The sequence below is a fragment of the Mustela putorius genome, unplaced genomic scaffold, assembly GCF_011764305.1.
Source record: "Mustela putorius furo isolate JIRA1106 unplaced genomic scaffold, ASM1176430v1.1 tig00000174_pilon_pilon_pilon, whole genome shotgun sequence".
Lineage (NCBI taxonomy): Eukaryota > Metazoa > Chordata > Mammalia > Carnivora > Mustelidae > Mustela > Mustela putorius.
The window spans coordinates 4,184,705-4,212,420 of NW_025421304.1; the positions used below are offsets into that span (position 1 = coordinate 4,184,705).

Sequence of the window (27,716 nt, forward strand, 5' to 3'; positions counted from 1 at the left end):
TACAGTGCTGACCTATATTTTTGCCTTGCCTTAAAGCTATATCTCGCCTTATCTACTGCCTCGTTGCTCAGAGTGCCAGGGGACCCAAGGAGTTGGCCTGGCTCTGGGCGTCTAGACCCACAGCCGGGAGAGTGTGGGAGCAAACAGGTGGTGGGACCGTGCACTCACACGGCGGGCTGGGTGTGTGAGGTCACTGAACACATCCAGTGCTGGTACTGTCATTGGCTCTGGGTGCTGTCCTGGCACGTGGTAAAAGATAAGTGCTAGCACTCACACCCCAGTAAGTTACAAACATCCGTTCTGCCCCGTCTCCCTGCCCTTCTTTATCCTCCTGGAAAGACAACTTTTCTGGGGCCACACAGCACCAAGGTGGGGGGGTCCCTGCCCCAGCGCCACCGCCTAGAAGGATGCCAGAGGCCAGGGTTCTGCTCCTCTTTGCCACCTCCTCAGGCGGGTGACCCTAGCTTCTCAGGGCCATCCCTGGCACTTCCTGGTGGCAGTGCCAGCCCCCTAGGCCTGCTTGTCCCTGGCATGCTGGAAGAACATGGGACATCAGGCTGCATGGGCCCCTAAGAGCAGTGTGGAGGGCAGAATCCTGGAACAGAGCCTTATACGGGTGCCTCCCTGCACAGACCTGCCTCCGTGCAGCGTGTGCAAAGGCCAGCCTTGGGTCCGGGTTGGGGGCAGAAGTTACACGCCTGAGCTCTGATTGCTAGGTGGGAGTTGAGGTAGAAGATCAGTTTTATGTTTTATTCAACTTGTTCAACAGTTCAAGGATTCTAACTTATTTTTATTTTACCAGAGGTAGGGAGACTCAGCTGGGATTTCAAACTCTCCCCATCCTCTCCCTCGGAGGAGACCTAGCTAACAGCTTCAGTATTATTTCCAGGGAACCCAGCAGCTCTCTGGCAGTGTATAAACAGGCTGCAAGGCCCCAGTGCCCCCGTGAGTCCCTCACCTTCCAGATCTGTGCTTGGTGGGTGGCTTGTGGTGGGAATCCTACTGTTGTCACTTATGTAAAGAGCCACTTTTGTCATTCCTGGCTTTGTTCTGCCTTCTGTGAGAACATTTTGTTGCCTGGAGAAGTGAATGTGTACATTTCTGCCTTAAGTTTATTACACGTTACAAGCATACTCGGCAAGTTTGGGGACCCCTGGACCTCATCACGGCCAGACAGGGTTGGGCCCCGCAGCTCCTGTGTTCAACCAGCCTCCGGTCGGATGCTGTTAGCACATGGCAGGTGGGCTCAGAGTCCAGGGTGCGAAGGAGGCTCCGCAGGCAAAGCAGCGAGACAAGGTAGCTGAGGGGCCCAGGGCCTGAGCTTCGATGCATTGTGAGGGATCTGGACTGCTCTGGGCCTTGCTGATAAGCAGGGTTTCAAGGGCTGGAGAATGACAGGGCTGTGTGCACCAGGGCGAGAACTCGGGAGCCGCAGGAGGGGTGTTTGGGCTGGAGGTTGGGGTGAGAAGGGAGGCCACACTGATCCTGGGAAAGCGTGGACCACTGCCAGGGGTCCGTCTGCTTGACCCTGCAGGTGCCAGTCGGACCAGGAGCCTGGCCTTTCCTGCTTGATCCTGGGGAGGCGAACAATTATGAAATGGGCCCCAGGGACTCAAAGGGGCCCTGCTGCCTTTGGTGTTAGCAAAAAGTCGTCCAGGGGAATTGCAGACCAAGTGCAGAGAGGCCAGGGCCCAGCAGGCATGTGGGTGTGAGTTTGAGGTGACGGCAGGCAAGGAGCTGCCTTCAGTTTCCCAGGACATCTGCACGGAGGGCTGGAGGGATCGGAAATGACTCCTGCCCTTCAGGCTCCGAGAAGAATGGAAGAGGCCATCCTTTCCCCGGAGCTTCACGCTGTGGAGATCAGTGTGTCCTCCAACTCTGAGGAGAGGAGAAAAGCCCAAATTGGGTTTCTTTCAGCGCAGTGTATTTATTCAGCAAATACACTTGGAGTGCTTATCTCTCTGCACAGTGTCGAGAACAATAGCCGTGACAAAGGCAGACATAATTACAGAGCATTCTAGGTGCTTGGAAGAAAACAGGACAGAAACAATGGCCCGGTCACCTTCATGGCTGCTCTGGTAGCTACACGGTGAACTCCGTGCAGAACATTCGAAAACAAAAATCTCAGGGGCACCTGAGTGGCTCAGTGGGTTGAAGCCTCTGCCTTGGGCTCAGGTCATGATCCCAGGGTCCTGGGATTGAGCCCCACATCGGGCTCTCTGCTCAGTGGGGAGCCTGCTTCCCCCTCTCTCTCTGCCTACTTGTGATCTCTGTCTGTCAAATAAATAAATAAAATCTTAAAAAAGCAAAAACAAAAAAACCTGAAAATCTCATTGCGCGGACGCACGGTCATGATCTTACCCTCCAAAACAAAAAAGAGTTATCTTCCAGGAAGATTCTCTTTTCCTCCCCATCTCCCAATGCTCTGCCCCGCTATCTTGCAGGAAAGCTCCCCTGGTGATTCGCTATGTGCTCTGCTGGTTCCTTTGTGTCCGAATTCCCAAGTGAAGGTCTGTGCTGGGCTGTGCAATCCGAAGCTGCTTCACAGGGAAGTTGTGCCCAGACTCTGTGAAGGGCGGATCTTTGCTCACAGGAAGGCGAGCCAGGGACTCGGAGCCACGTAAAAGATGTCATTTCTCTGGGGAACATGAAAGGGAGTTGGGGGAGGGGAGTTCATGGAAGGCTGTGGGTAGGAGGTAGCATTTTAGCCGGTGTTAAATGTGGAGTTGGATTTCCCCAGAAGATTCTGAAAAGAAAGACGAAGACTCAGTAGGCGAAGATGACTGGTGCCCTGGAAGGAAGACAGCCATGTGAGGACCGAGACGCCCAGGGAGGACGCTATGCGACAACAGTCAGGGTTGGAGAGACATAGCTGCAGGCCAAGGATGACACCCAGGAGTTCTGGCTACCCCAGAAGCTAGGAAGAGGCCGTGAAGGACCCCCTCCCGGGTTTCAGAGGGAGCACGGCCCAGGCCCACTCCTGGAGTTCGGACTTCTAGCCTCCAGAACTAAGGCGATGGTTTTAGAGCCAGAAGAGGAGCTAAACAGGCCAGGCCCCCAGAGCCGGGGATTCCCAGAGCAAGCAGGGTGTCCTTGCAGTAACAGGGCAACTTTGTGTGTGCAGGGGCACAAGGGGGTGAGAACGCACCTTTTCAACTGAGTACATTTTAAAAGGTCATCGAACTACAGATCGTGGACTTCTGATGAAAATCTTGCGCTATATTGCAATGTGCTGGAAACCTAAAACGTACCCCAGATTCTGAAGACTTAGAAGAGTGTGAACTATCTCACCAATAATTTTTATACTAGTTATGTGTTGAGATAACATTTTGGATGTACTGGGTGAAATAAAACCTGTTGTGAAAATCGATGATTTCACCTGTTTTTGCTTCTACTTTTTAAAAAAATGCGGCCACTGGAAAAAATTGAAACTATCTGTGTGACTCAGAGTATATACTTCTCTTGCGGAGTTTGTGTGTGCACCTAATGTGAAAGGCAAAACTGAGATAAATCATGACGTTGGGGAGGGATTGCTTTCTTGCTCTTAAAGATTTTATTTCTTTATTTATTGAAGAACGTGGAATAGGAGCAGAGGGCTTCTGGGCCCTCCGTGGAGCTTTGGGGGCACCGGGAAGAAAGAGGCCAGGCTGGTTGCCTGCTCCTTGGCGTGGGTTGTTTCTCATTGTGTGTGGGACCGTTGCCTGGTGCAGTTCCCAGAGGCGCAGGTCTCCTCTGGTGGAAGGTGATGACGGGGTGTACTTGGGACAAGCAGCTGAGGAGTGGGGGAGATCCTGTGTGGGAAGGGCCGGGCACCACAGAAAGTGCTTCTGTGAAGATGGGCTTTCCTATTCCAGCAAGAATGTTTTAGGTGAAAGAGTCAGAGGAGACAGGGAAAGGCTCTCTGGCTTGTCCCTGGCCTCAAGCAATCCCTGGTGACTGCTCACCCTAGCCCTGCGGTATCCAGGATGCACCCGGGGCTTGCAGAGTGGAGCCCGCAGGAGCCCGCAGGGTAGGGCGGGAGCTGAAGCAGGAAGAGAGATGCCTGGAGTCCCAAGATTGGAGCCTGGACCCTGGGGTGAGCTAGAGCCTGCAAGCCTCCGCTGGGAGTGAGTGAGTTGGAGGGGTTGGTGGGGAGGTGTGCGGGGAGGGAGCAGCTTCCAGCAGCCGGAGCTTGTGAACTGTCTGGCAGAGTGGATCCACTTGACTCAAGCAGCTGGGCTGGGGGGGGGGGGGTGTTACCTCCCTCCCAGAGGATACTCACACACGCCTAGATTTTCTGAGATGTAAGGTCTGGGTCACGCTGGGCAACCTCTTCTACACAGGATTCCATCAGCAGCAAAGACACCTCAGGTGTCCCACATCTAAAGGACAAGCCGCTCCCGGACCCCACGTGCACTCCTCTCTGCGGAGAGCCTGAGCCCCGGGGCCCTGCTTTTGCCACACATTTGCACGTGTGTGCGCTCTTTCTGGGAAAACATCTAGGACTGGATTTGCTGCATCCTGGGAGCACATGTGTGCTTAACTGTGTAATGTGTCTCCAGCACATGAGGACGAATCTTGCGTGTCTCCACTGACATGATGTCCTCAGTCAAATTCAGAGACAGAAAGTAGGATCTGGGGCGAAGGGGCAAACGGGGAGTTAGTGTTTAAAGGAGTGAGCCAATTCTTGTGTTAATTGTTTTATGGTGGAACTGTAAATCCTTGACATTGAAAAACTCTGCCCATTCGGCTGACTCTTTACCAGTTCTTCTGCCCCAAATCCAGGTAATAGGTGAGCACCGGGCTATATGGTCTCTGTGGTCCCCCCAAAGGCTCTGAACCGTTACCGGCTGCAGCGGGAAGGAATATAAGAGCACGTGAATTTAGGAACCGAAGGAAGTTCGGTAACTCGAAGGCACGTCTGGAACATGTTTGAATGGCAAAGGCAGGTCTAGCATCTCTGTGAGGGTTTGACCCTTCTCCTGAGGAGGCAGGTGAACCAGAGGACAGGTTAGCAAGAGGCTGGGGAGAAACAGATTCACTCGATCTGGCCCAGCACCTCTGTAGAAACCATCACAGGAGAAGGGACCCAAATGTGTACTAGATAGAGAACCTGAGGTGCAGATGGTGTTCATGCAAAGTTGCAAGCACCTTTGCAATGGGAAAAAGCAAAGTTTGAAAATGAGGGTCAAGAGCTTTAGCTGAAACTTAGGAACTAAGGGAGTGGTATGAAAAAAATCTTCATCTTGCCAGGAAGTGCGCTCTCAGAGGGAACAGGCTTCTGTGGGGCAAAACTTCAGCCCATGGTGGACCAGCTAGAGGCCTAAGGAGCCAAAGTTCTACCCACAATGGGGGTGAGGGGTGGGGCTGTGAAAGCTAGAATATCCCCACACCCACACCCCCACCCCCAGGGTGAAATTATGCGAAGTGGCTGAACACTTAATCTGCCAGGGAAAAACAAAAAAAGAAGCTAGAGCTTCATGAAAGGAAGTGCTCACCAGGGACCCCAAATTCACAGCAGTGTATTTCTGACCCTTAACAAAGGAGCCCAGGCCTAAATGTTCCAAGCTCAGCACTTGGCACAGGCCCCAGGAGACCAGGGAATCCATGGAAGCATAAGGCTAACTTTCTATGAACCCTATTGTTGCAGGAGGTGGGTTCGCAGGTGCTAGGCTGACTTACAGATACTTACAGATTTGGATCTGGATGCCTGGGGACAGGCTGAGTCACCTGCAGTCACAGGGTTGGCTCCCGGTGGACGCCCTCCCACCCACATCCCAACTCCACGCCTCACGTGATTTCTCTTAGACCGGCGGCCCTTGGGAGGCTACTTTGACCCAGGGAGGATTCTGCAGTGTTTTGCAGATACAGAGGCTCTGGCAACTACAGTTTGAGCCCTGCTGTATTAGCAAAGACTAGCAATGACACAAACCAACCTGTCTGGGACTGCCAGCGCCCGGCCCGGCCCGTGGGAGGGTGGGAGGCTCTAGCCTCCTGCTGGCAGAGGGGGGAATGAGCCCACAGGGGAGTGCTGTGCCCAGAGCACTGGGCATGGTGGGCAGGGGAGCAATGACTCTGAGACAGGGTCCTCACGTCCTCCAGAAGGCTTTAAGCGACAAGCCTGAGAAATCCACCTGCCATGAAGTGCCCTCAGTGCCACCACCTGTGGCTTGGCTGACTCTTTCCTGCGACCTTTGATCTCTTTGGGATCTCTGAGATGCTGTCAGATTGATCTCAATGTGAAACAACCGGAGGCTGATTTTGATAACAGTACAATGCTCCTGGCTGGGGGTGGGGGTGGGGGGCTTCTCCTGCCGGAAAAAGAACTTATCTGAGACAGGGATTAGAGTTGCCACCTGAGTCAGCCGTCCTGTGGAGGGTGGGTCTGTCCCCAGACCCTCCAGGCACTTCTGAAGCTCTGGGTTGGGGAGCTGGAGCTCTGTGGCCTTTTATCACGGGGGCCTCAGTTTCCCCATCAGGTAAGGGAGAGTGTGCGACCCGTTTTCTGCTCCACAGTCAGGTGAGCGCAGAGTAGGCTCTGGGAACAGCAGCACCACCAAATGACTGTCCCCGGAACCGGGAGCTGCACGAGGCCTCAGACCAGGGGCCGTGAGTTGCCAAACCCTTCTGCCTGTGCAATGGTGCTGGAACCCAGTCACTGCTCAAGGGGAGCAGGAGAGACTTGCCCATCCTCCTGCGGGATTGACCAGAGCCAGGAGGAACAAAGACACCTCCCTGACTTCTAGCCAGTTCCCCCAACAGCAGTTGCTCCTTATACAGCATGCCTGGGGCTGTAAATCTGGCCTATTAAGGCAATAAAGGAGCTGGTTCCAAAGTTTATCCCCTCTGATGCCAGTTTTTAGAAGGAGTTCCCCTCCCAAGATGTAGCCGATTTGGGGGTCTCTGGTTAAGGGAAAAACAATGATGAACAACACACAAACATTGGTACATAGAAATGAGCTTGCCTGGTCCTCCCCTTTGTGTGCGCAGGATCCAAGCTTCATTGCTAAAAAAAAAAGAAGAAGAAGAAAAGAAAAGAAAAAAAAAAGTGTTTAATAATTACCTTTGTTGACCTCTGTACCTTCTGGCTTCCTCCACTGCTGGGCACAAGACATGGCCATTCCTGGGTGCAGCCGTGCAGCCGTGCAGACGCAGGCAGCCGCTGCGCTGGGCAGCTCCCTGGACTCCGTAAGAGCAAGAGGCAGGTAAGGCCGAAGGGCGATGGGAAGGCTCCGCACCCTCCTGGCCAGCGCCCGAGAAGGACCTTCTTTAGAGAAAGGGTCCGGGGAATGAACAGCAACCAGCTTAGCCTGGAGCCGAGTCTCCCCGGCATCTCCCAGCTGCAGAAGCATCCCTGCTGTGGGTCTATCCCGTGTCGGGCACCTTCATCTGGGCAGGTGGTCATGGGGAAAGCATTCCTTCCTTGGACTTGATTCTACTAAGGATATTCCAGGATGTTTAAAAATACTTCTTTTTAATTTTGGGTCAGGGGGTGGGGGGAGTTGGAGGTAGAATGACTTCGGGGCGTGTCGCTGCTGGTGAGCAGCAGCTGACAGTGGGTCCCCTGAGGGGCTGGCGGGCAGGGAAAATGCACAGGGGTCTCCTTCCCTGAGTGGCAGAATCTGCGGGGATCAAGCAGGTTCTTAGCCCCAGGACTGAACAGATCATCTCTATGGGGTTGACAAGGGCACATTGCGGAAACAGCAGCTAAGACGCTGCTTTTGGAGTAGGGCCCCACGGGCCAGGAAGGTCAGCCAGGAGAGGCCTGGTTGAGCCCGCATCTGCGCTCATCCTCCTGTAGGGGGTGCTGAGTCAAGGCCCCTGCTCTCCTTGCAGCCTCCTAGAACTGGCGGGAGGGGGACATGGAGGAGACAAGCCTGAGAAACAGGAGAGAGGATGAGAGGTCCATCCAGAGTATCCAGAGTAAGGAACACAAGACCACAAGTCTCCAGAAGGAGGTAAGGCCATCCCTCAGCACTGGCCCTTCCTAGGTCAATGCGGTAAGCAGCAGACCCCGTGAAGACCCGGCAAATCTCTGATCTGTAAAGCGCATCTCAAAGCAAACAATTCCTGGGACTCCCCTCTCTCCTCCCTGCCAGTGAATTCAGCATTCTGCCCCGAGGTTAACCCATGTGTGTTTCTGCGCGCCGGGCGAGTGCCTGGAAGGGCTGGTGTTGGCTCAGACCCATGGCCTGGTCAGGGATGGCCAGAGAGGACCTCCTGATGTTGGAGTCGTCTCTGTAGTGACTTCACCAAGTGTCTGCCCCTCTATGTGCCTTGTATTCCTTCAGTGACGGCAGACTCGTTCCTCTTCAGGGAGTCTGGCAGGGGCGGTGAGTGTGACACGGATGTGACGTGGGTGATCGCTCTGAGAGGGAGTGTAGTAGCGGCTGGACTTGGAGGTGCCCATACCCCAGAGGTGGCCCGCGTCCCTCAGGGCTAGCACTGGGGCTGTAGGGGAGCTTTGGAGGCCAGGAAATGTAGACGGAATGGAGCTCCGTGTAGGCGGACGGGCGTGGAGAGACAGACTCAAGCTCACAGGATGAGAAGGGAGAGTCCAAGCAGGATCAGGATGGCTTTGAGGGCCCCACGAGTGTGCTGAGCTCTGGGCCGAGCCTCCAAGAGCTCCCATGCCTGGCTGCAGAGGGCATGGAGGAGGGACTTGGGGGATGGCGTGGCTTGACTGTGGGTTGGCCTGGGGTCTGGGCTCCCTAGGAGTTGGCTAATGAGCTGCCCCCGAAAAGCAAAGAGCTGACCCCAAGGTGTGTCCTCAACTCATCTCTAAACCCGGGCAGCTTCTGGGAGACTGTGGATCTGTGGGAGGGAGGATTCTTAGAGGGCTCCCAGGTTGGCCAGCCAAATGGGCTATTAGAGGAGAAAAGCCAAGACTGTCCCACTGGTGCACCCCAGCCCTGAAGCCAGAATGGGACCTGACCCTGTTCCCGGGGCCTTCCCCAGTTGCGTGTGAACCCTTGTCAGCAAGCCACAGCTGAGGTCTTCCTTGTTCACTGGGCTCTAACCCTGAACGCAGCCTCTGTCCAGACAGGTGAGCACGTATGTTCACTTAGACTCCAGATTTGGGCCTGGTGGCTGCTGAGGGCTGACATAGGAAGTAGGGGCCTGAGTCACACATCTCCCTTTAAAAAAAGTTTTGTTTTTTTTTTCCTTAACTCATGTATAATTCATGTCCAGATCTTCAGTGTTCAGTTTGATGAATTTTGACAAACAGCTCGCCTGAGAAAATTCCCGCTTGCTGCTTCCCAGTCAGCCCCCCTTGGCCCTCAGTTTCCTTTCCTGTGAATTAGTTTTGTCTGTTCCCAAGTGTGCTAAGAACGGAGCTGTATGGTCTGGGTCTGAGCTGGGGCCTGTTGGTAGGAAGCTCAGACCCTGCAAAATGCCATCAGAGAAAGTTCATGGCCCTGGAGTGTTCCGGTCCCCGGAGGCCTTGGTTTCTCCCCTGGTCCCCACCTCTGCTCCCCGGGAGGCCGCTGGCCCAGACCAGAGCCTTGACATCATTGTTTGCTAAACCAGCCTTTAAAAAACCTCTGGGTCGCTTTGTTGAGTATAGTCAGGGTAGAGGTCGGGGGCCTGGAACTTGAGCTGGGTGTGCCTGCATGTGAGTGAACTTTCTGTACCTCCGTGTTTTCCTCTGTCAAATGCGGGTGACGAGGGCATACCCAGCTCACGAGGCTGTGGGAGGCTGAATGGACTGGAGGTGAGCCAAGCTGGGTGTTAAGTACTACAGCAGCACTGGCCGGAGGTGCCTGCCACACTGGTCGCACCCAGGGAGGGGACTGGGGAGAGGGCTGGGCTGGTGAACGCCTTTCCCCTCCCCTACACCGCAGGTGGGCCTGCTCAGCGGCATCTGCATCATCGTGGGCACCATCATCGGTTCTGGGATCTTCATCTCCCCCAAGTCTGTGCTCAGCAACACGAACGCCGTGGGGCCCTGTCTCATCATCTGGGCAGCCTGTGGGGTCCTTGCAACACTGGGTAATGAGGAACGCCCCTTCCTGGCGAGCTCTCCCGGTGGTAATTAGGGACAGGCGGTGTGGGCACCCTCTGTGCCCTGGCCTGGTCGTTGCTAGGGTCCCTTTCAACACCAGTGGCCACTAGTGTAGATCGGGCTGCGCGGACATGAGCCCCGGCCAGAACTTAGGGCAGTCTGGTGAGAGAGCCATGGTGGCCCTGTGGGCATGGCCCCAGAGGGGAGGGGGCTCCCTTGGACCAGTGCAGCGCTTTACCGGGGGCCGTGGGGGTCCCTTCCTCTGTATTCCAGGGGCCCTGTGCTTTGCAGAGCTTGGAACAATGATCACCAAGTCCGGGGGCGAGTACCCTTACCTGATGGAGGCCTTCGGGCCCATCCCCGCCTACCTCTTTTCCTGGACCAGCCTGTTCGTCATCAAGCCCACATCCTTTGCCATCATCTGCCTCAGCTTCTCCGAGTATGTCTGTGCGCCCTTCTACTCAGGCTGCAAGCCCCCTGAGGTCGTCGTGAAGTGCCTGGCTGCCGCTGCCATCTGTGAGTCCCTGCATGTGACACTCTGGGCGGTGGGCATGGAAGACCTGAGGGGGTGACGTGGGGAGAGGGACCCGGCCACTTCCGCAGCGCAGGCATGCTTGAGGCATGAGGCGGTGGAGAGGGCAGGCTCGGGCTCCTGGGGAAGGAGGGCATGCTGGGCCCAGGGGTGCACCACGTGCCCCCGCTCTGGCTTGTTCCAGTGCTCATCACCACAGTGAACTCACTGAGCGTGCGGCTGGGGAGCTACGTCCAGAACGTGTTCACGGCAGCCAAGCTGGTGATTGTGGCCGTCATCATCATCAGCGGCCTGGTCCTCCTGGCCCAAGGTGACCGCGGCCGGAGGTGGGAGTGGGGGCGGGTGCCGCTGGCACAGCCTTGTCCTCCCAAGGCCGTGCTCCCAGGCCTATCTCGCTGGAAGCCCCGCAGGAGTTCAGCAGAAAGCAGCTGTGCTTTCCCTGCTTTCCAGAGTTTGTGTGATAACTTGAAGTCATGGGGCGTGCCCTTCTGTTGCAGGGAGATGAGACAGGGCCCCCATCTAGTCCTCTGACACCCACGATTCACTATTTGGCTTCATTACAGGAAATACAAGGAATTTTGAGAATTCTTTTGAAGGCGCACAACTATCTGTGGGAGCCATCAGTCTGGCATTTTATAATGGACTCTGGGCATATGATGGATGGTAAGGCCCTCTGAGATGTCACACACATCTGGTCGGGTGCCCCAGGCTACTCGACTGAAACCAAGGAGAGCAAGGATCCTTCCCTCTGGGATGTGGGGGGACCCTAACGTTCACCTCGTCTTTTGTTTAGCACCCGCACCCCACTTCTGTCCTCCTTGGACCCCACAGACACCAAAACCCCTGCCCCTTCCCCAGCCCCACAGAGTGGCCCGAGGGCAGGAGGTGGTGAGCCTGGGCCAGAAGTGTGGTCAGACACAGACGGGCTCCGTGGAACGGGAGGCCGTCAGGGCTGCCCAGGCACTCGACACGGCAAGAGTGTTATGCAGCCTTTGCATTTCAGCTTTGGAAATACAAGGAAGAAGTGACCCTCTGTGACATTGGTCTTCCCCTCATGAGAAACAGCTTTCATTCTCCTTTCAGATAGCGAACATTCCAGTTTTTCAAAGCAGCCTGGGGACTCATGACTCCTGATAATTCTGGCAAATTCCCACAGTTCCCACAGAGGGCAAGGACTTCTCACTGACAGACCCACAGACCCTTGGGAGCCCCATCATCACCAGGGCTTTCTCTGAAAGCAATTACCCGGAATTCCTGCCGGAGAATTTTCTCTGTGGTGGAGAGTCTGAAATGAGGCCAGCCTTTATGGTGTGTTTCACGATCTAAGCAAAGAAGGTCCAAGTTAGGTCACTGACTCATGTTACTTTTCTTTGCCTAGGAATCAACTCAATTACATCACAGAAGAACTTAGAAACCCTTTCAGGTAAGAAAGCCGAGTTACATGGGAGACAGTGGGGCTGGCAAGCATGTTTCTCTTCCCCATGCAAAAAGCAGACCCTCCTCCAGGCTGTGAATGGTTTCTGCACGCTCATTAGAGTTTGCTTTTGCTTTGGGCCGTGGAAAAGTCACTGGGAGGTTGGATGGACCCCCAACTTTATCTCAGCTTGATTTTTGCTTTATGAACCTTTCAGCCTCGCCGCCCTGGAGTCTGAGAGCTGGAGGGTTCTTTCTCGTCAGACAGTGTCACATCCCACAGCCCCTGCTGTGACAGCTGGGACCCCCAGCCCACCACAGGGAGAGGTGGAGGGCTGGCCGGGTGAGCGGGCAGAAAGGACAGGACAGAACCAACAGACTTGCGAGGCTCTCATGGGGTGCTCCAGTCTGACCCTGAGTCCCTGCCCCTCCCAGAAACCTGCCCTTGGCCATCATCATCGGGATCCCACTGGTGACGGGCTGCTACATTCTCATGAATGTTTCCTACTTCACTGTGATGACGCCCACCGAGCTCCTGCAGTCACAGGCGGTGGCCGTGGTGAGTCCCCGGAGTCTGGGCAGGAGGCTGCTGGGGTCTGTGGGAATTCACAAATGCCCAAGCGGAGGTGCCTTCAGGGGATGAGGGAAGTAATTTTCTAGGACTCGGGCAGAGTGAGCAGTTTGGGGCCGCGGTAAAGACCCATCTGAGGAGAAAGGCCACCAGTAGGTGGCCTTCCGGTTTGGTGTGTGGCCTGGTGCTGGCGCGGAATGCAGGTGGAGCAGGGCGGGATTGCACGAGGGGTGGGGTTTGGACAGACGCAGAGGGCAGGGGAGGGGTCAAAGGGGGAATCGTAGTAACTGGGGAAATTAAGCTGGGCAAGGAGGGTCTCAGTGACAAGGGGGTGGGGATGAGAGTCAGCAGGAAAGGCAGGAGGTCCACGTGCTGGGGGCCTTGTGGCGCTGGGGTGGGACAGGACGTGAACTGCAGACAGGTGACAGGGATGGGGAGCAGGGAGAGATGTCTTGGTCACGACGAGATCACTGACCACGAGGGCAGGCGGTGAAGGTGCAGGGAGAACAGCGTCCGTCTGAGTAAGGAGGTCCAGGAAGCAAGAGGCTGGGTGTTGGAAGGATATTGAAATGATGAAAAATTAGGACAGGGAGGGGTGGAGAGGAGATTCTGTTACTCTGTGTTAGAAGGTCAGGGAGGAGACAGTAAAGCATCCCTCAAACTGAGAAGGCACTTGGAGACAAAAATGAAGCACAGACTCCTATAGTTCATATGTGGTTCTGTTCAGGGTAACCTCTGGATGGGGGATCAGGCACAGGTTGATCTAGGCTCAGTGCAGTTATCCTCCCCAAAGTCTGGATCTTAGTCCCAAGATGTCATGGAGTGAGGTGGTACGCAGAAGGACACTGTGGTGACAGCAAAGGGCTAGCAGGCACTCTGCGGACAGCCACCCTTCAGTTAGATCTTGTGGCGCCACCTGTGCACCAGGAAGGGGAAAGACTATGTTCTAACAGAATCCTGGGGGGACCGAAACAAGCCTCCCTGCGTCTCGACCTTGGCAGGCATTTCGGAGGTATGGATATTAATCCCCAAGGCCCTAAGAGAGGTCATCCAGCAAACATGAACGAGATGGAGGGCCAAGGATGGAGTCAGTATGGTCAGCTCTCCTGCACCATGGGGAGAAAGGCTAAGTTGTTTTCCCCTGCGGGGTTGTCTACTTCCTCCTTTCCAGGAGGGGAGTCAGAGGCCGTGTCCCCCAGGAGTGGGGGCCCAGCCCCCAGGCAGGGCCAGCAGCTTCCCTGGGACCCACGGCTCCTACAGGCCTTGCAAAACCCTCAGGACTTCTCTGCTTCTCTCTGCAGACATTTGGCGACCGTGTTCTCTATCCGGCCTCTTGGGTGGTGCCACTCTTCGTGGGCTTTTCCACCATAGGTGCCGCCAATGGGACCTGCTTCACGGCGGGCAGGTAGGGGACCCCCACACTCACCCTGGGGGGCGGACAGAGGGCAGCAGAGCCCGTCCCACATTTGAGGAAGACAGGACTTAGGGCGAAAGTCCATAGGGTACTGCCAGGCTAACATGTCATGGCATAAAGAAAACCTAAAGTCTAACTGGAATTTGACTAAAAACTTAAAAAAAAAAAAGGAAAGAAAGAAAACCCAGAGTCCTGGAAAGGGAGCAAAAAGCATGGCCGAGCTTGCACACTGGTGCCGGGCTTGGTGGCCCCACGGAAGCGAGCCTCTACACTCCTCAGGAGGGAGCAGCGCCCCCAACTTTAGCACAAGGTCGAGCTTGGGGACACAAGGTGACAGGCACACCAGTGGTACTTTTCACCTTGTCCTGTTTGTCCCATATGGATAGTTCTTGAACATCTTCTCCTGTGAATACATTATCGAGATTGGAGAGTAACATTTTATGTTTTCAGGCCATGAAAGTCTGTCACACCCAGCTGTGGTTTTGGTCCTCTCAGATGTTACACAAACAGGTGTAGCTCACCAGCCCCACAGCTGTCGGACCATCCTGCCCTAGGGACCGTTAGCGGCTGTGTTGGATTCCATTTGATGATGTAGCACAATTTCACATAAAACCTCAGCTCGTGGGCTGAGTGGGGCTTGTTCTCATCAACACTGCCACAGGGAACATTCTAGAACATGTCTTTGCACAGTTGTCCGGGGTTCTGAATGGATCGATTTCTGAGAGTGGAATTGTTGAGGATTTCACACTGGCATGCCATAGACCACAAACTCATTCTTCTGTAGCTGTGTCAAAGCACAGACTGCTTTTCTAACATCTCCCCTTCCTCAGAAGTGTTTGGCTATTCCGGGTCCTTTGCCTTTCTAGATGAATTTTAGAATCTGCTCGTCAGTTACTACAGCGAGGCCTTCGGAGATGCTGATCAGGGCTGTGTTGAACCTGCGAGTCAGTCCGGACAGGGCTGCCATTTCAGTTGTATTGAATATTCTAATCTAAGGGCAAGGACCCTTTCCCTTTATTTAGATCTTAATTTTTTTCAAAAATATTTTGCGTAGTTTCAGTATATGGCTCTTGCATACATTTTGTCAGATGCATCCCCAAATCTCATATTTTGGGGGCACCTGGTTGGCTTAGTTGGTTGAGCGTCTGCCTTCGGCTCAGGTCTTGTCTTGATGTCCTGGGATCGAGGCCTGAGTCAGCTCCCTGCTCAGCGGGGAGTCTGCTTCTCTCTCCCTCCCCCTGGCTCATGCTCTCTCTTGCACTCACTCTCCAATAAAAAAAATTTTTTTTTCATATCTTTTGCACTATTATAGATGGTATTTAAATTTCAGTTTCTGGTAAAACACAATTTCAGTAGCTCTACTGAGGTTTAAATACCATAAAACTCACTTTGCAATTATATAGTTTGATGATTTAAGTAAACTTTTAAAGCTGTGCAAATGTCCTCACAGTCCGATTCTAGAACATTTCCATTATCCCAGAAAGTTCACTGCCACCCAACTGCAGCTCACCCCCGCTCCAGCCCTAGACTACCACTGACTTCCTCCTGTGTCTGTAACTTTGCTTTTTCTGGACATTGGATTTAAATGGAATGATGCTCTATGTCATATGCATCTGGCCTTTTTCACATAGCTTATTATTTGTGAGGTTCGTCTGTGTCATAGCACGTGCCTACTCATTCCTTGTAACTGCTGAATTGTCTTCCCTTACATGGATATACCATGTTCTGTTTCTTCTTTCACCAGTTGGTGGAGGCTCGCATTGCTTCCTTCCGGGCTATGACGAACAACGCTGCTGTGAGCGTTGACACACGTGTTTGTGTGCGCATATGTGTTTCTCTTAGGTAGCTTCCTAGAAGTGGGGCTTGGTTGCTGGCTCATATAGTCACTGCTATATGAGCAGAGACTGCTCTACTGTTTTCTAAGTGGTTGTTCCTTTTAATTTCCGTAAGCCATCCATGAGCATTCTAGTTTCTCCACATCTTTCTAGTGGCTATTAGTCGTGTCGTTGTGGCTTTAACTGCATTTCCCTAGTGACTAGTGACACTGAGCGTCCTTTCTTATGCTGATTAGCCGCTCATCCATCTTCTGATGAAATAGCTATTCAAATCTTTTGTTCACTTTATAAATTGAGCTGTTTGTCATCTTACTGAGTTGTAAGAATTCTTCATGTATTATGGGTACAAGTCCTTTGTCAGGTATCTGACTTGCTCGTATTTTCTCTCACTCCGTGACTTATCTTCTCCTCTCTTACTGGCGTTTTTGAAACATGCATGTTTTTAACTTTGACAAAGCTCAGTTTATTTTTTCCTCATAGGTAATGCTTTTGTTGTCATACCTATGAGGCTTTGTGCAACCCAAGGTCACAAAGATTTTCTGTTTTACCCTAGAAGTTTTTTTTAAATAGGTGTAGCTCTCACACTTAGTTTATGATCCATTCTGAATTAATTCTGTATAGTTCTGTACCTGTGCAGCTTGGGGTTGGCCAGAATTATGACTTTATGTTAGATAGAATTTTTGTGGGGTCACATCCAAGATTTTTGCTTCCTGCCGCATTTTGTCACACAGACAAACATTCCTCCTTTCAAGAATACTCACCTGTGTTTTCTTCTGGCATTTTACTTTAGCTCTTTGATCCGTCTGGAATACATTTTGGTATGAGGCATAAATCTCACTTTTCCCCCTCAACCCTCTATCTGTTGTCCAGATTTTATTGATAGTCTGTCCTTTCTCCTCCTGGTTTGAATGCAACCATTACGCCCAGCGTGCAGACTTCACTCTGCTTCCCGGTGGGCCCCGTGCTTTTGCTGTCACCATGTGTAGGGATGCTTCCCAAAGCCCTTCAGGTTGAAGAGGTGGAAGAACCACTGCTCCACTCCTCTTTGCCTGCTCAGCCCTCTAGCCACATTCAGAATGACTGTGTCCAGTTCCAAAAGTCCTGCTTGCTTTCTGAGCCCATGGACTTGCCATATATTTGATTTGCAAGCGCGGAGGGGTTTAAAGCATGAGGTCCCAGCACCACCATCTGGTGATTCCTTTCCTCCTAGTTTCACTGGCTTGTTCTGGGAACTAGTTGCCTTGTTTATGTCGTTTTCAAAGTTCAAATTTTTTATTTTTTTTTAAAGATTTTATTCATTTGAGAGAACACAAGCAGGGAGAGAGGCAGAGAGAGGGAAAAGCAGACTCCCCACTAAGCTGGGAGTCCGACATGGGGCTCCGTCCCAGGACCCAGAGATTGTGACCTAAGCCTAAAGGCTTAAGTATCTGAGCCACACAAGTGCCCCTCAAATATGTAGTTTTAAATAGACGAGCCCTTTTGGCTTTTGTCTTCCTGACTTCTGGTTTTATCGTATTGTAGTCAGAGTGTGGGATCTTTATGATCTCACCTCTTTAGAAGCGCCACACCTTCTCTCTTGTGGCTTTACTGCGGTTTTTATAAATGGGTCTTGAAAATAAGGTGTATTATGTTCACATTCTTGATTTTTACATCAGTTATCAAGCTTGTGCCTTGACTGTTCAAACCTTCTGCTCTCAGTGGATTTGTCAAGTTTGGCCTTCTGTGTTTCAAGGGCTCTTGTTCTCGGTAGATGGCTTCTGTTTTTAGTGGGAACTCGTTTTGCCTTAAATTCTGTTTTGTCCCATATTGCTCTTGAGGACTCCGCAGGCTCCAGGCTGCTGCTTCAGGTAACCCATCGCACCCTTGTGTCTCCCACCCTCGGCATCATGGGGCTTTGGCTTAGGTCTCTTTCAGCAATCCCCAGGTTGTCTCCAGCCCAGGTGAGCAGCAACTGATCATAGCTGATGTGATTGCCTTTACAGTGGGATTTATTTCCAACATAGTATGTTTTCTTGGCTTTTGAAAAATCTTTTCTTTTCCTTCCCCAAAGATTTCATTTATTTATTTGACAGAGAGAGAGAGAGATCACAAGTAGGCAGAGAGGCAGGCAGAGGGGGAGGGGGAAGTAGGTGTCTGGCTGAGCAGAGAGCCCGATTCGGGGCTCGATCCTAGGACCCTGGGATCATGACCTGAGCCAAAGGCAGAGGCTTAACCCACTGAGCCACCCAGGTGCCCCGGCTTTTGAAAAATCTTATCCTGATTTATTATCCATCAAAGTCCTTTCTCTTTTCTGCTGATGTGGCTTTTAGCAATTACCCTTCAAATTTAACTCGAATCCCTAACAGAGTCTATCAGCATCTCCATTCTCCTCCCTCTCCTGCAAGGGCTCCCCCTTTTGCATGGTCCAAAAGATCAGCTACCCCTGGTCAATAAACCCACCCCTCCAAGAATAAGTTCATCGTGACAAGAATTAAAAATGTATGTACTTACATCCATACCAGCATGTTTTACTGCTGTTCCCTTAACATTGCTTCTTCAATCAACTCTTTTGGTGTTTAACTTCTTTCTTTCTGTCAGAGTAGAAGTAATAGTGTCCAGTGAGGATCAGAGAACAGAAAATGTTGCAGTTAATGTTCACCTACAAATGTATTTATTTTGCTACGAGTCCTGAATGACAGTTGAGCTATGGAGCACTGGAATCTGAAAACCCGTGTTCCTCGTCGCTTTGAAAATAGTCTCATGCCATGTCTGCTATGGCTCTGTTTGTCCAAATTTTGTAGTTAAACTTTTAAATTGGAAATTAAAATTTTTTTCCTTCACCCTAATGTTTGTATCGGAGTATGTTTTTATCTCAAGCTGGGTTTAATGTGAAAGCTGTTTTTCTAGTTCCTGAAAGCTCTCTACTCTTCAATTTTGCCTTACCCCATTCAACATATTCAGGCTTCTTCCTCTTTCTTCTCTCAATTTCCTGCCTACATTTTCCATTTCTTTACCCTTCAAAACTCAGATCTAGTTGGGTTTTGGGTTTTTTTTTTAATGATTTTATTTATTTATTTAGAGACAGAGTGCGAGTGGGGAGAGAGGCAGAGGGAGAGGGAGAGAGAAACCCAAGCACACTCCATGCTGAGCATGGAGCCTGACGTGGGACTTGATCTCATGACCCTGAGATCATGACCTGAACTGAAATTATGAGCCAGACACCCAACTGATTGAGCTACCCAGGTGCCCCTCTTGGATCTAGTTTCTATGTATTTTTTCATTTTGAACCTAGTTTAACAGTTGATTACATTCTTAAATTATGGTAATTAAAAAAATTGTTTCCCCCTCTTTTTCCTTTCTTTAACATTTTAAACATGGTCTTTCAGATTACTGAATCACCAGGAGTTCTTGGGAGTGGGGGTGGGGGGACTAAGCCATTTGTTTGCATCTGCTGACCCACCCCTAATTCATCTTATGGGTTTTTTTTTTTTAATGTGGAAATTCTGTGCAGCGTGGATTTAGGAAGGTGCCAGGTGCCTCTGTGTTTGCCTCTGTCAGCGGCTCCAAGCAGGGGGGTCTGCTGGCCCTGCTCTGGTTGTTCCCTTATGTGAAAGCGTAACTTCGAAGACACAGAGTAGGTGTCTCCTCCTGAAAGTCCCCCCGCCCCGCAAACCCCAAGCCAGCCCCTGCTCTCGCCGGGATGCACTGCTCTCGGGGGCGTTTAACCACCTCACTCACGTCCCCAGAATTCACTCACCTCCCACTGAAGACGCCAGGTTCCAATTCAGTCCATCTCTCCGCGGTTTTGGTAGTGATGCCCAGTGATGGGACAACAGCCTGCGCGTCCATCCACCGGGGCTCCATTACTGCTTTTTCAGACTTGTGTACGTGGCGGGCCGGGAAGGCCATATGCTCAAAGTGCTCTCCTACATCAGCGTCAAGCGCCTGACTCCAGCCCCTGCCATCATCTTTTATGTAAGTATGAATCCTGGAGCAGACACCCCCTTAAAGGCAGAGGGGCCCCAAAGGAACCCGGTATCACGAAGCCCCATGGTTTTCACGTGGCCCAGGCTCCCCACTCCTTGACATGAAATGGGTCAAAAAGCCTATAACAAGTCAAACGTTGCCCAACACGTCTGCTTCTTTTCCTGAATTTGTCCATGGAAATCACTGTTTGACTCTTCCAACCTTCTAACTTCTACACTCGTGCATGTCCATCTATCTATATGTCTGCATCCCTGGCAACAAGCCGTACAGACACCAGCAGCTTACACGGGAAGAGAATAAGGCATTTATGAGGCGGCTGCTGGTAGGTGCTTCTCCTTACGAGCCCATAATTGAGACGTCATGGCATCCTTGTGCAGTAAAGGCTCTCTGACATCCTCCAGTTGGAGTTTCTCAGTGGGGGACAGTCCTTGGTTGTGTGCCACTGTGCCTGGCACCTATGGACCAGCCAAGCCCACCCAGCCATGGGGCCAGGCTCCTTCCACTCCCAAAGGAGACGCTCTACCCTCCATCAGCCTACTCCCTTCCAAGACGAGGAGAAGCCTCCTGAGACAAGGCCCAGGCCACACAGCTAAGGCAGGTCCAGACCAGGCTGAGCCCAGCTGGGTGTGGCAGCAAAGCCCAGGCCCCTTCCCCTGATGACGACTCTCTGGCAGAAACACCGTCAGAAAGTGGGCGCGATATACATGCGTATTGTTTTCTCCCCTGCTTGAAATGGCAGCTTTCAAGGGTCACAGATTTTCCAAATCCTTCCATCAGTCTTCAGGGAGAACATGCACCATAGCCAAAGCCTGATTTAACCCCAACTGTACCAGGATGCAGAGGTTTCTTTCATGCTGACATGTTCATCCACAGGAAACACTGCTGCTTCAGTCTCCTATGAGGGGACAGGAATCCTGTTTTTATGTACTAGTGACCTAAAAATTCACTCTTACTTCCATAGGGTATCATAGCAACGATTTATATCATCCCTGGTGACATAAACTCACTGGTCAATTACTTCAGTTTTGCCGCGTGGCTGTTTTATGGCCTGACAATTCTGGGATTGGTGGTGATGAGGTTTACAAAGAAAGACCTGGAAAGGCCTATCAAGGTAGGTTTGTGCCCCAAATATCACAAGTGGCTTTTATTTTTTTTAAAAGATTTTAATTTATTTGACAGAGATCACAAGTAGGCAGAGAGGCAGGCAGAGAGAGAGGGGGAAGCAGGCTCCCCTCTGAGCAGAGAACCCAATGTGGGGCTTGATCCCAGAGCCCTGGGATCATGACTTGAGCTGAAGGCAGAGGCTTTAACCCACTGAACCACCCAGGCACCCCAAGTGGCTTTGATTTCTTGAAATGGATTAAAAGTAACTACCTGAAAATCTAGGGGCATGCTTTCTATTTCCAACCTGACTCTACTCTTCACTTGAACATCACAGCAAGGGGAGCTTGCTCCTGAATTCTGGCCCCAGACCCATTCCTATGCAGGCAACCACTAATAATCTGTATCTGCAAACTGGGGTTCCCTGCCACCTCCCTGCACAGCTGGAAGGGGTCTATATGCCAATGTAAGAATTCATTTTGTTTTGCTTGTGTTTTGTTAACAACTGTACTACTGAATTTTTACAACAAATGAAGATAAAAGAACAAGGTAGGAAGGCTGAGGGCTTAAGTAAATAGGACAAGAACAGGATAATGCCTTTAGCTTTAGGATTTCATTTCAGAAATGTGCCTAGTGGCCTTTCTGGCACTGTAGCTTGACTGTCACCAAGTCCCCGGAGTCAGCTGGGAAATGGAGTTTGGCAGTTCCTCTTCAAACAGGGCATCAGGCAGCCAAAATCACGCTAGTAGAACAGAGTTTTCATCTGCACAAAACCTCTCAAGCAAAACGGATTTGAGAGAAAAAAACGAAGATAGGGAAAGAAGGTTCTAACACATGTATAAGTGGAGGTTCTGAAGAAGAAAACAAAAGCAACCGAATTTTTTTTTTTTAAGATTTATTTATTTGAGGAGGTAGGGGGAGAGAGAATGAGAATGAGCAGGGGAGCGGGGAGAGGGAGAGAACCCTCAAGCAAACTCCCCAGTGAGTGAGGAGCCCAATATGGGGCTCAGTCCCAGGACCCCAAGATCATTACCTGAGCTGAAATCAAGAGTTGACCACTCAACCAGCTAAGCCCCTCCAGGCCTCTCAAGGCAGAAGAATTCTTCAGAACTGTAATCGAAGAAATATTTCTGAGGCAGGTGAGAGAGTGGGAGGGGACCGTGAAAGGAGGGGCCAGAACCACATGCCAGAAGGCATATGGCATCCCTGAAGAATCTGGACTAGAGGGGCGACAAGGAAGTATATCTGATTAAATTATAGAGCTGTAAAAGACCAGGCTCTGGGTATCCTCTCCTCCTTTTGAGCCCTCTGCCAACCCCAATTCTCTCGTAAAGGAAAGAAATGAACATAGGGATTGGGATTCTCATCAGCCACACTTCATACCCTGAGACAGGGGAGCATGTATGTGTGGTATTCAGAGACAGAAAATATAAGCCAAATTGGCCTCAAAAAATAAAGTGACCAAGGGGTGCCTGGGGGACTCAGTCAGTTGAGCGGCCAACTCTTGGTTTCAGCTCGTGTCATGGTCTTGGGGTTGTGAGATGGAACCCTTTGTCAGGCTCTGTGCTCAGTGGGGAGTCTGCTGGCAATTCTCTCTCTCCCTCTCCCCACGCCTCGCCTCATGTGCTCTCCCTCTCTCCCCGCTCTTAAACAGATAAATCTTAAAAACAAAGTTATCAGTATGAAACACCTCAAGGCATGGATGGTTACAGGGACCTTCAGGAGGAATCACCTAGAGATCAAGCTTTGGAAACCAAAGTCAGTGTTGTGCATGGTGAACACACCACTACAGAACAAGACTAGGTGATGGGAGATAAAGGGGATATCACACAGGTGCAGACATCAAGCACTGACAGGATCATATGACAGCAATAGAAGAGAAAGTGTATGAAAGCGTGCCAGTTAAGGCAAGTAGGCCAAGGAAACTGCCCTAGGCTAAAATCAGATGCAAGGAGGAAAGAGCAGAATCCCTAGCTAATTCTAGTATGGCTTATTACAGACAGGATGTAAAAAAGAAGAGAGTAAGGTGTGATATTTACTATTTATAATGGCAACTCTCAGAACAAAAATTGCATTTATAGATCCCAAAAGATATATCCAAAGTAAGTATACACACACACACACACACACACACACATATACAAGAGACCATCTCATAGAAGACCTACTATATAAAGACTAATAGCTTCCTGGTTAACATTTTCTTGGTAGAATGCATATTAGAGTTTTTTTGTTTTTGCTTATTAGTTTTTAACACCGTAAATTTTCTAGACTCTGTAATTCTATAAATCTCTTAATACTCCAATTTCTAGCTACTATTTATATGGGAAAATAATTGTCTTGATTTAATAATTATTAACTTTATTTTGTAATTTATTAATTACTAAAACTATTGATTTTTTAAAAGATTATTTATTTACTTATTTGACAGAGATCACAGGTAGGCAGAGACATGATGTCGGACATTTCCTTTATATCCCGGGCAAAGAAAAAAAAAGTAGACTGGTGATGAAACAAACTGGCAAAATTACTTTAAAACTCTTGGAATTGGGGGTACCTTGTGGCTCAGTGGGTTAAAGCCTCTGCCTTCAGCTCAGGTCATGATCCCAGGGTCCTGGGATCGAGCCCCGCATCAGGCTCTCTGGTAAGCAGGGAGCCTGCTTTCCTCTCTCTCTCTGCCTGCCTCTCTGCCTACTTGTGATCTCTGTCAAATAAATAAAATCTTTAAAAAAAAAAATGAATTGGAAAGTGTGCCCTACTCTTCTAAAAAAAAAAAAAAACCTCTTGGAATTGGGAGGACTGGCACATGGAGTTCCTGACATGCGGCCCGTAGCAGAGTTTTGTCTGGGATGAACACTTTTAGGGCCACTGTGAACGCACGTGGCCAGGTCATGACACCGTGTTCTTTGCAGGTGCCCATTGTCATCCCCATCCTGGTGACCATCGTATCCGCATTTCTGGTCGTGGCCCCAATCATCAGTGAGCCCGCACTGGAGTATCTCTACTGTGTATTATTTATACTGAGCGGCCTGATATTCTACTTCCTCTTTGTCCACTATAAGTTTGGTTGGGCTCAGAGAATCTCAAGTAAGTACCGGCAGAAGGACTGTTCTCTTAGCACAGCGCAGACGGGCACCGCAACCCGCACCCGCACCTGTCGCCCCCTATCATGGGAGCTCATGTGGCTGGCAGATCTCACCTTCTCCGTGGGGCACCTCTGGGGTCCAGCTGGGGTCTCTGCCTTTGTTCCCATCAATTACTGTAAACAAGTAGGAAGGGAAATCACCATCTGCCTTTCCCTTTTTTTTTTTTTTTTTAAAGATTTTATTTATCTATTTGACAGACAGAGATCACAAGTAGGCAGAGGCAGGCAGAGAGAGAGGAAGGGAAGCAAGCTCCCTGCTGAGCAGAGAGCCCGATGCAGGGCTCGATTCCAGGACCCTGGGATCATAACTTGAGCTGAAGGCAGAGGCTTTAACCCACTGAACCACCCACGCGCCCCTGCTTTTCCTTTTTATCACTGTATGATACACATGAAATTGACCATCCTAATGATTTTCAAGTGTGTGGTGTGCATCCAACCTAGAGCACCAGCCTCTCCTGCCCGATACGCAGACTCCTCAGAGGCCCAGCAGCATCCCAGACACACCCCACCCAGAACAGGGTTGGGCTGAGGGCCCGAGCCTTCCCGTGCCAAAGTCCTAGCTCTTGCTCACCACTCAGCAATCCTGGCTGCTCGCCACAGCAGGCCATTATGGGTTAGAAGTTCAACTACATTTCACTTTCAGTCAAGGGGTCTCAGCACAGCGCAGGGATGTTCACGGTGCTGTACCCCGCACTACAGATTCAAACCACGGTGCGGCACCAGCACCCCATAGCCGTTGGGGACCAAGGCCATCAGTGATCCAAAGCCTGAAGACCCGTTTCTCAGGCTCCTTCTCCCCGTACTGTTTCTACGAGGCAGGAACTGGGCTGCACACTTTCCCTCCGGATCTACACAGCAGCCACCCAGCGTTCATGGAGTAAATGTAATTCAACATCTGCCCCTTCTCCTTCAGCTTGTCTGAATGGAGAGCAGGGAAGTACATGCGTCCCTTCAGCACTCCTCTGGGGTTCATACACACACACGCACACACACAACTCAGGTACAAAAGAGCAACACCTAACTGGAAGGTGGTGAGCTTGACCCTGAGACTTTGTTTAGACTGAGCCAGTAGGGGCGGGAAAGGCCTTTCTCTGGCCTGGCCCGTGCAGATCCCAGTGTGGCCTGCACTCCTCACCTGTGAAACCCACCAACAGCATTACAATAAGCAAGAGAGCGCCTGTCTCATGCTGGTTAGCCAAGTGAAACCACCGCCAAGATAGCGCTTTCTTATTTCCACCAGGAACTTTCTCCTTTCCTGAAAGTTCTCCCCACCGCCCAGCCGCCTCACTCTCTGAAGGAAGGCCTAGGCGGAGAGGAGAGCGGACACGCTACTGTGGAAAGTACAGTCAGTGCCGGGAGAACAGCCACTTCCCCCTGCCTCGGACCATGAGCTTAGATCTGATCATATTGACAATCTGGCCAGAATGACCTAAAACCTCAGGGTAACAAAGTAGGTCTCAATTTCTCAGCGTTAGAAAACTGAGCCAAGCCGCTCCCTACGAGAACTGGCTAGAAGCTTGGAATTAAGGAGGCGAGAAGAACAGTCTTTTAAGCAAGATGCAGGCTCAGTGCTTTCCGACTATTCAACTTTCGGTCAGTGGTGGCGTCATACGGACACAGAAGTGAGTCGTGCGTGTCTTCCCCTGAATACATTGCTTGGTGGCAGTGAAAACAGTTAGCAGGCTCCTCATGCTTTCCTGGGAAAGAACTTCGCTCTGGAGAGCCCCTGCAGCTCCCAGCGTGGCTCTGCCTTCAGCCCGTGTCCCCTGAGCGGGGCTCTGACAGAGGACATGGCCCCACAGGGCAGGAGCAATACCACTGCTCCCCGAGACGCCCGGCAATGCCAGCTCTTCATTCCAGCTCTCTAACCGCACTTTCCGGTCGGCTTTTCCCGCAGAGCCGGTCACCATGCAGCTCCAGATGCTGATGGAAGTTGTGCCCCCAGAGGAGGCTCCAGAGTAACAAGCTCGGCCTCCTGCAGCCAAGGCCAAGACGCCGTGAATTTATTTTTGTAAGCCATGTTTGTTGCTGTTTCTTCCTGATGTTTTTTTTTTTTTTCCTTAAGAAAAAAATGTATTCAGATGTTATTTGTAGACATCCTCAGTTCCCTGGGTGGGGGTTCTAGAGAGAAGTGACAGGTGTCTGCTACAGCTGGCGGACAGAGATGTGGCAGCCGGGCTGGGTGGACTGCCGCCCGCGCTGGGACTCCTTACCAGGGGCAGGCCCATCACACCTCCTCAAATAAAGGGCATTCTTTAAACCCAGTGACCAATAAGGTATATAAATATTTTATATAAAATAGGTAATACTTTTGCTTTAATTGAAGTGGGTTTTTAACGTACTGAAGTACCAGTGTTTTATGGCCTACTGCTCCCCCCCGAAATACTGAGCCCCCCGCATTTTACCTGGGATGTACGAGGCAGGTCTGCCCCAGGCTGCATGCCAAGACCCCCACTGCACAGCTGACCATCCCGAATCATCCACAGCCTGGTGCCCGCGCCAGGAGCCACAGTCAGTGGTTGGCCTCACAGGCCCCCTGCATTCCCTCTCCCGCCTTCACTGGCGCTCCGGTCAAACCAGAAAGGGAGGTAATGAATACAATTCTGTTTTACGTTCGGCACGCAGGGAAGATACAGTCTAAAAAAAAGTGAAATGGCATTTCTGTGAAAACACTGAAATTTTATTGATAGACTACAGAAGACCTTTATCGCATGACTGCCTCTGTGAGCAATGCTAGAAGCACAGGGACAACGGTACTTCTACTTTGCATTTCAGGAATTTTCCCCAAACATGAAGTCCATATGTATGAATGGAACAAAAAAAAATTGGTAATTGTTTACATTTCACAAGTCACTATGTCCTACAAAATGTTATTCAGAACTTCAGAGGGTAAATTTAAATGTCTGAAACAAAGAAATCAAGATTTAAACATCTTGCCCAGCTCCCCACACGATTCCCCTCTGGCTGTTCCAAGAAACAGAACCCCTGCCCCGATTTAGGCAGCTCTACTGCTTGCCCTTATTATTTGCTGTTTTACAAAAGAGTGAACATAAGCGAGTGTCCCTGGCAGGTGGCCAGCAATCACGAGGCAAGCCTGGGCCACTCAGGCCTGGCCACCTGTCCAGAGGCCTCCCCCAGAGGGAGCAAAATCTCTACCTACAGAAAGCGACACCTGCTGAGGACAAGAGCTCCGCGGAGTCAAACCTTTGCCAGATGGGGGGACTTCCAACCTCTGAAGAGCCTGCTCGACTTAGCCGAGAGAAAGGACAATCACCCCGGTACTCCATGTGCCAATCTGACACCCGCCAAGCAGCCCCTGGGAGTCCTGGCGGCAGCCGCCTGGAGCCCAGGGCTGGCCTCCCTCGAAGTGCTGCTACCCAGCAGCACCCAGGGGCAGCCCCTAGAGCAGGGCAAGGCCACCCAGCAAGCAGAAAGTCTTATTTTACAGATGAGGAAACTGAGAGTCAGAGTGTGATCCCAACCTGCTCACGGTACATCCTGGTGACAGTATACCTTTTGTTCAAGTGGTGGCTTATCTACTGGGACATCTGTGTTTTCTGATGTATAATAAAAACGTCTTGGGGGCAGCCACAATGGTCTCACTGGGTCACTGTTCTTTCCCGCCTCTAGGCAAAGCTGCTGACTCCTACTGAAGACAGACGCAGGGTTGACATTTCATTCCCTTCTGCAACTCTGCCAGTTAACACGGCAAGTCCAGCTCAGGGCGCCCCCGAGTTAGGGGCTGGTGACCGGA

The 27,716-nt window shown here is 51.2% G+C and overlaps 1 protein-coding gene across 4 annotated transcripts; it reads left to right on the forward strand.

Moving 5' to 3' along the window:
* The first annotated feature begins 148 nt into the window (after window positions 1-148).
* Window positions 149-27,694, forward strand: SLC7A9 (solute carrier family 7 member 9). Of its 4 annotated transcripts, none has more exons than XM_045075995.1 (14): window positions 149-7,184; window positions 7,816-7,937; window positions 9,825-9,972; window positions 10,259-10,501; window positions 10,702-10,827; window positions 11,081-11,180; window positions 11,896-11,940; window positions 12,366-12,489; window positions 13,803-13,906; window positions 19,608-19,704; window positions 20,678-20,827; window positions 23,730-23,904; window positions 25,860-25,973; window positions 27,593-27,694. In XM_045075995.1, the coding sequence occupies exons 2-13, from the start codon at window positions 7,842-7,844 to the stop codon at window positions 25,922-25,924; spliced, it is 1,473 nt and encodes a 490-aa protein (XP_044931930.1). In that variant the 5' UTR covers window positions 149-7,184; window positions 7,816-7,841; the 3' UTR covers window positions 25,925-25,973; window positions 27,593-27,694. The 4 variants fall into 4 exon arrangements, with proteins under 4 accessions (XP_044931930.1, XP_004765275.1, XP_012918346.1 ...); XM_004765218.3 differs by lacking the exon at window positions 27,593-27,694 and adding an exon at window positions 26,738-27,553; XM_013062892.2 differs by lacking the exon at window positions 27,593-27,694 and having other exon boundaries at window positions 25,860-26,226.
* Window positions 27,695-27,716: the final 22 nt, after the last annotated feature.

Bases quoted from the DNA above. Each gene is read 5' to 3' on its own strand.
- SLC7A9 (XM_045075995.1), top strand. From the start codon at position 7,842: ATGGAGGAGACAAGCCTGAGAAACAGGAGAGAGGATGAGAGGTCCATC. The intron at 12,490-13,802 runs GTGAGTCCCCGG...TTCTCTCTGCAG, and splicing joins AGTCACAGGCGGTGGCCGTG to ACATTTGGCGACCGTGTTCT. The intron at 20,828-23,729 runs GTAGGTTTGTGC...TGTTCTTTGCAG, and splicing joins ACCTGGAAAGGCCTATCAAG to GTGCCCATTGTCATCCCCAT.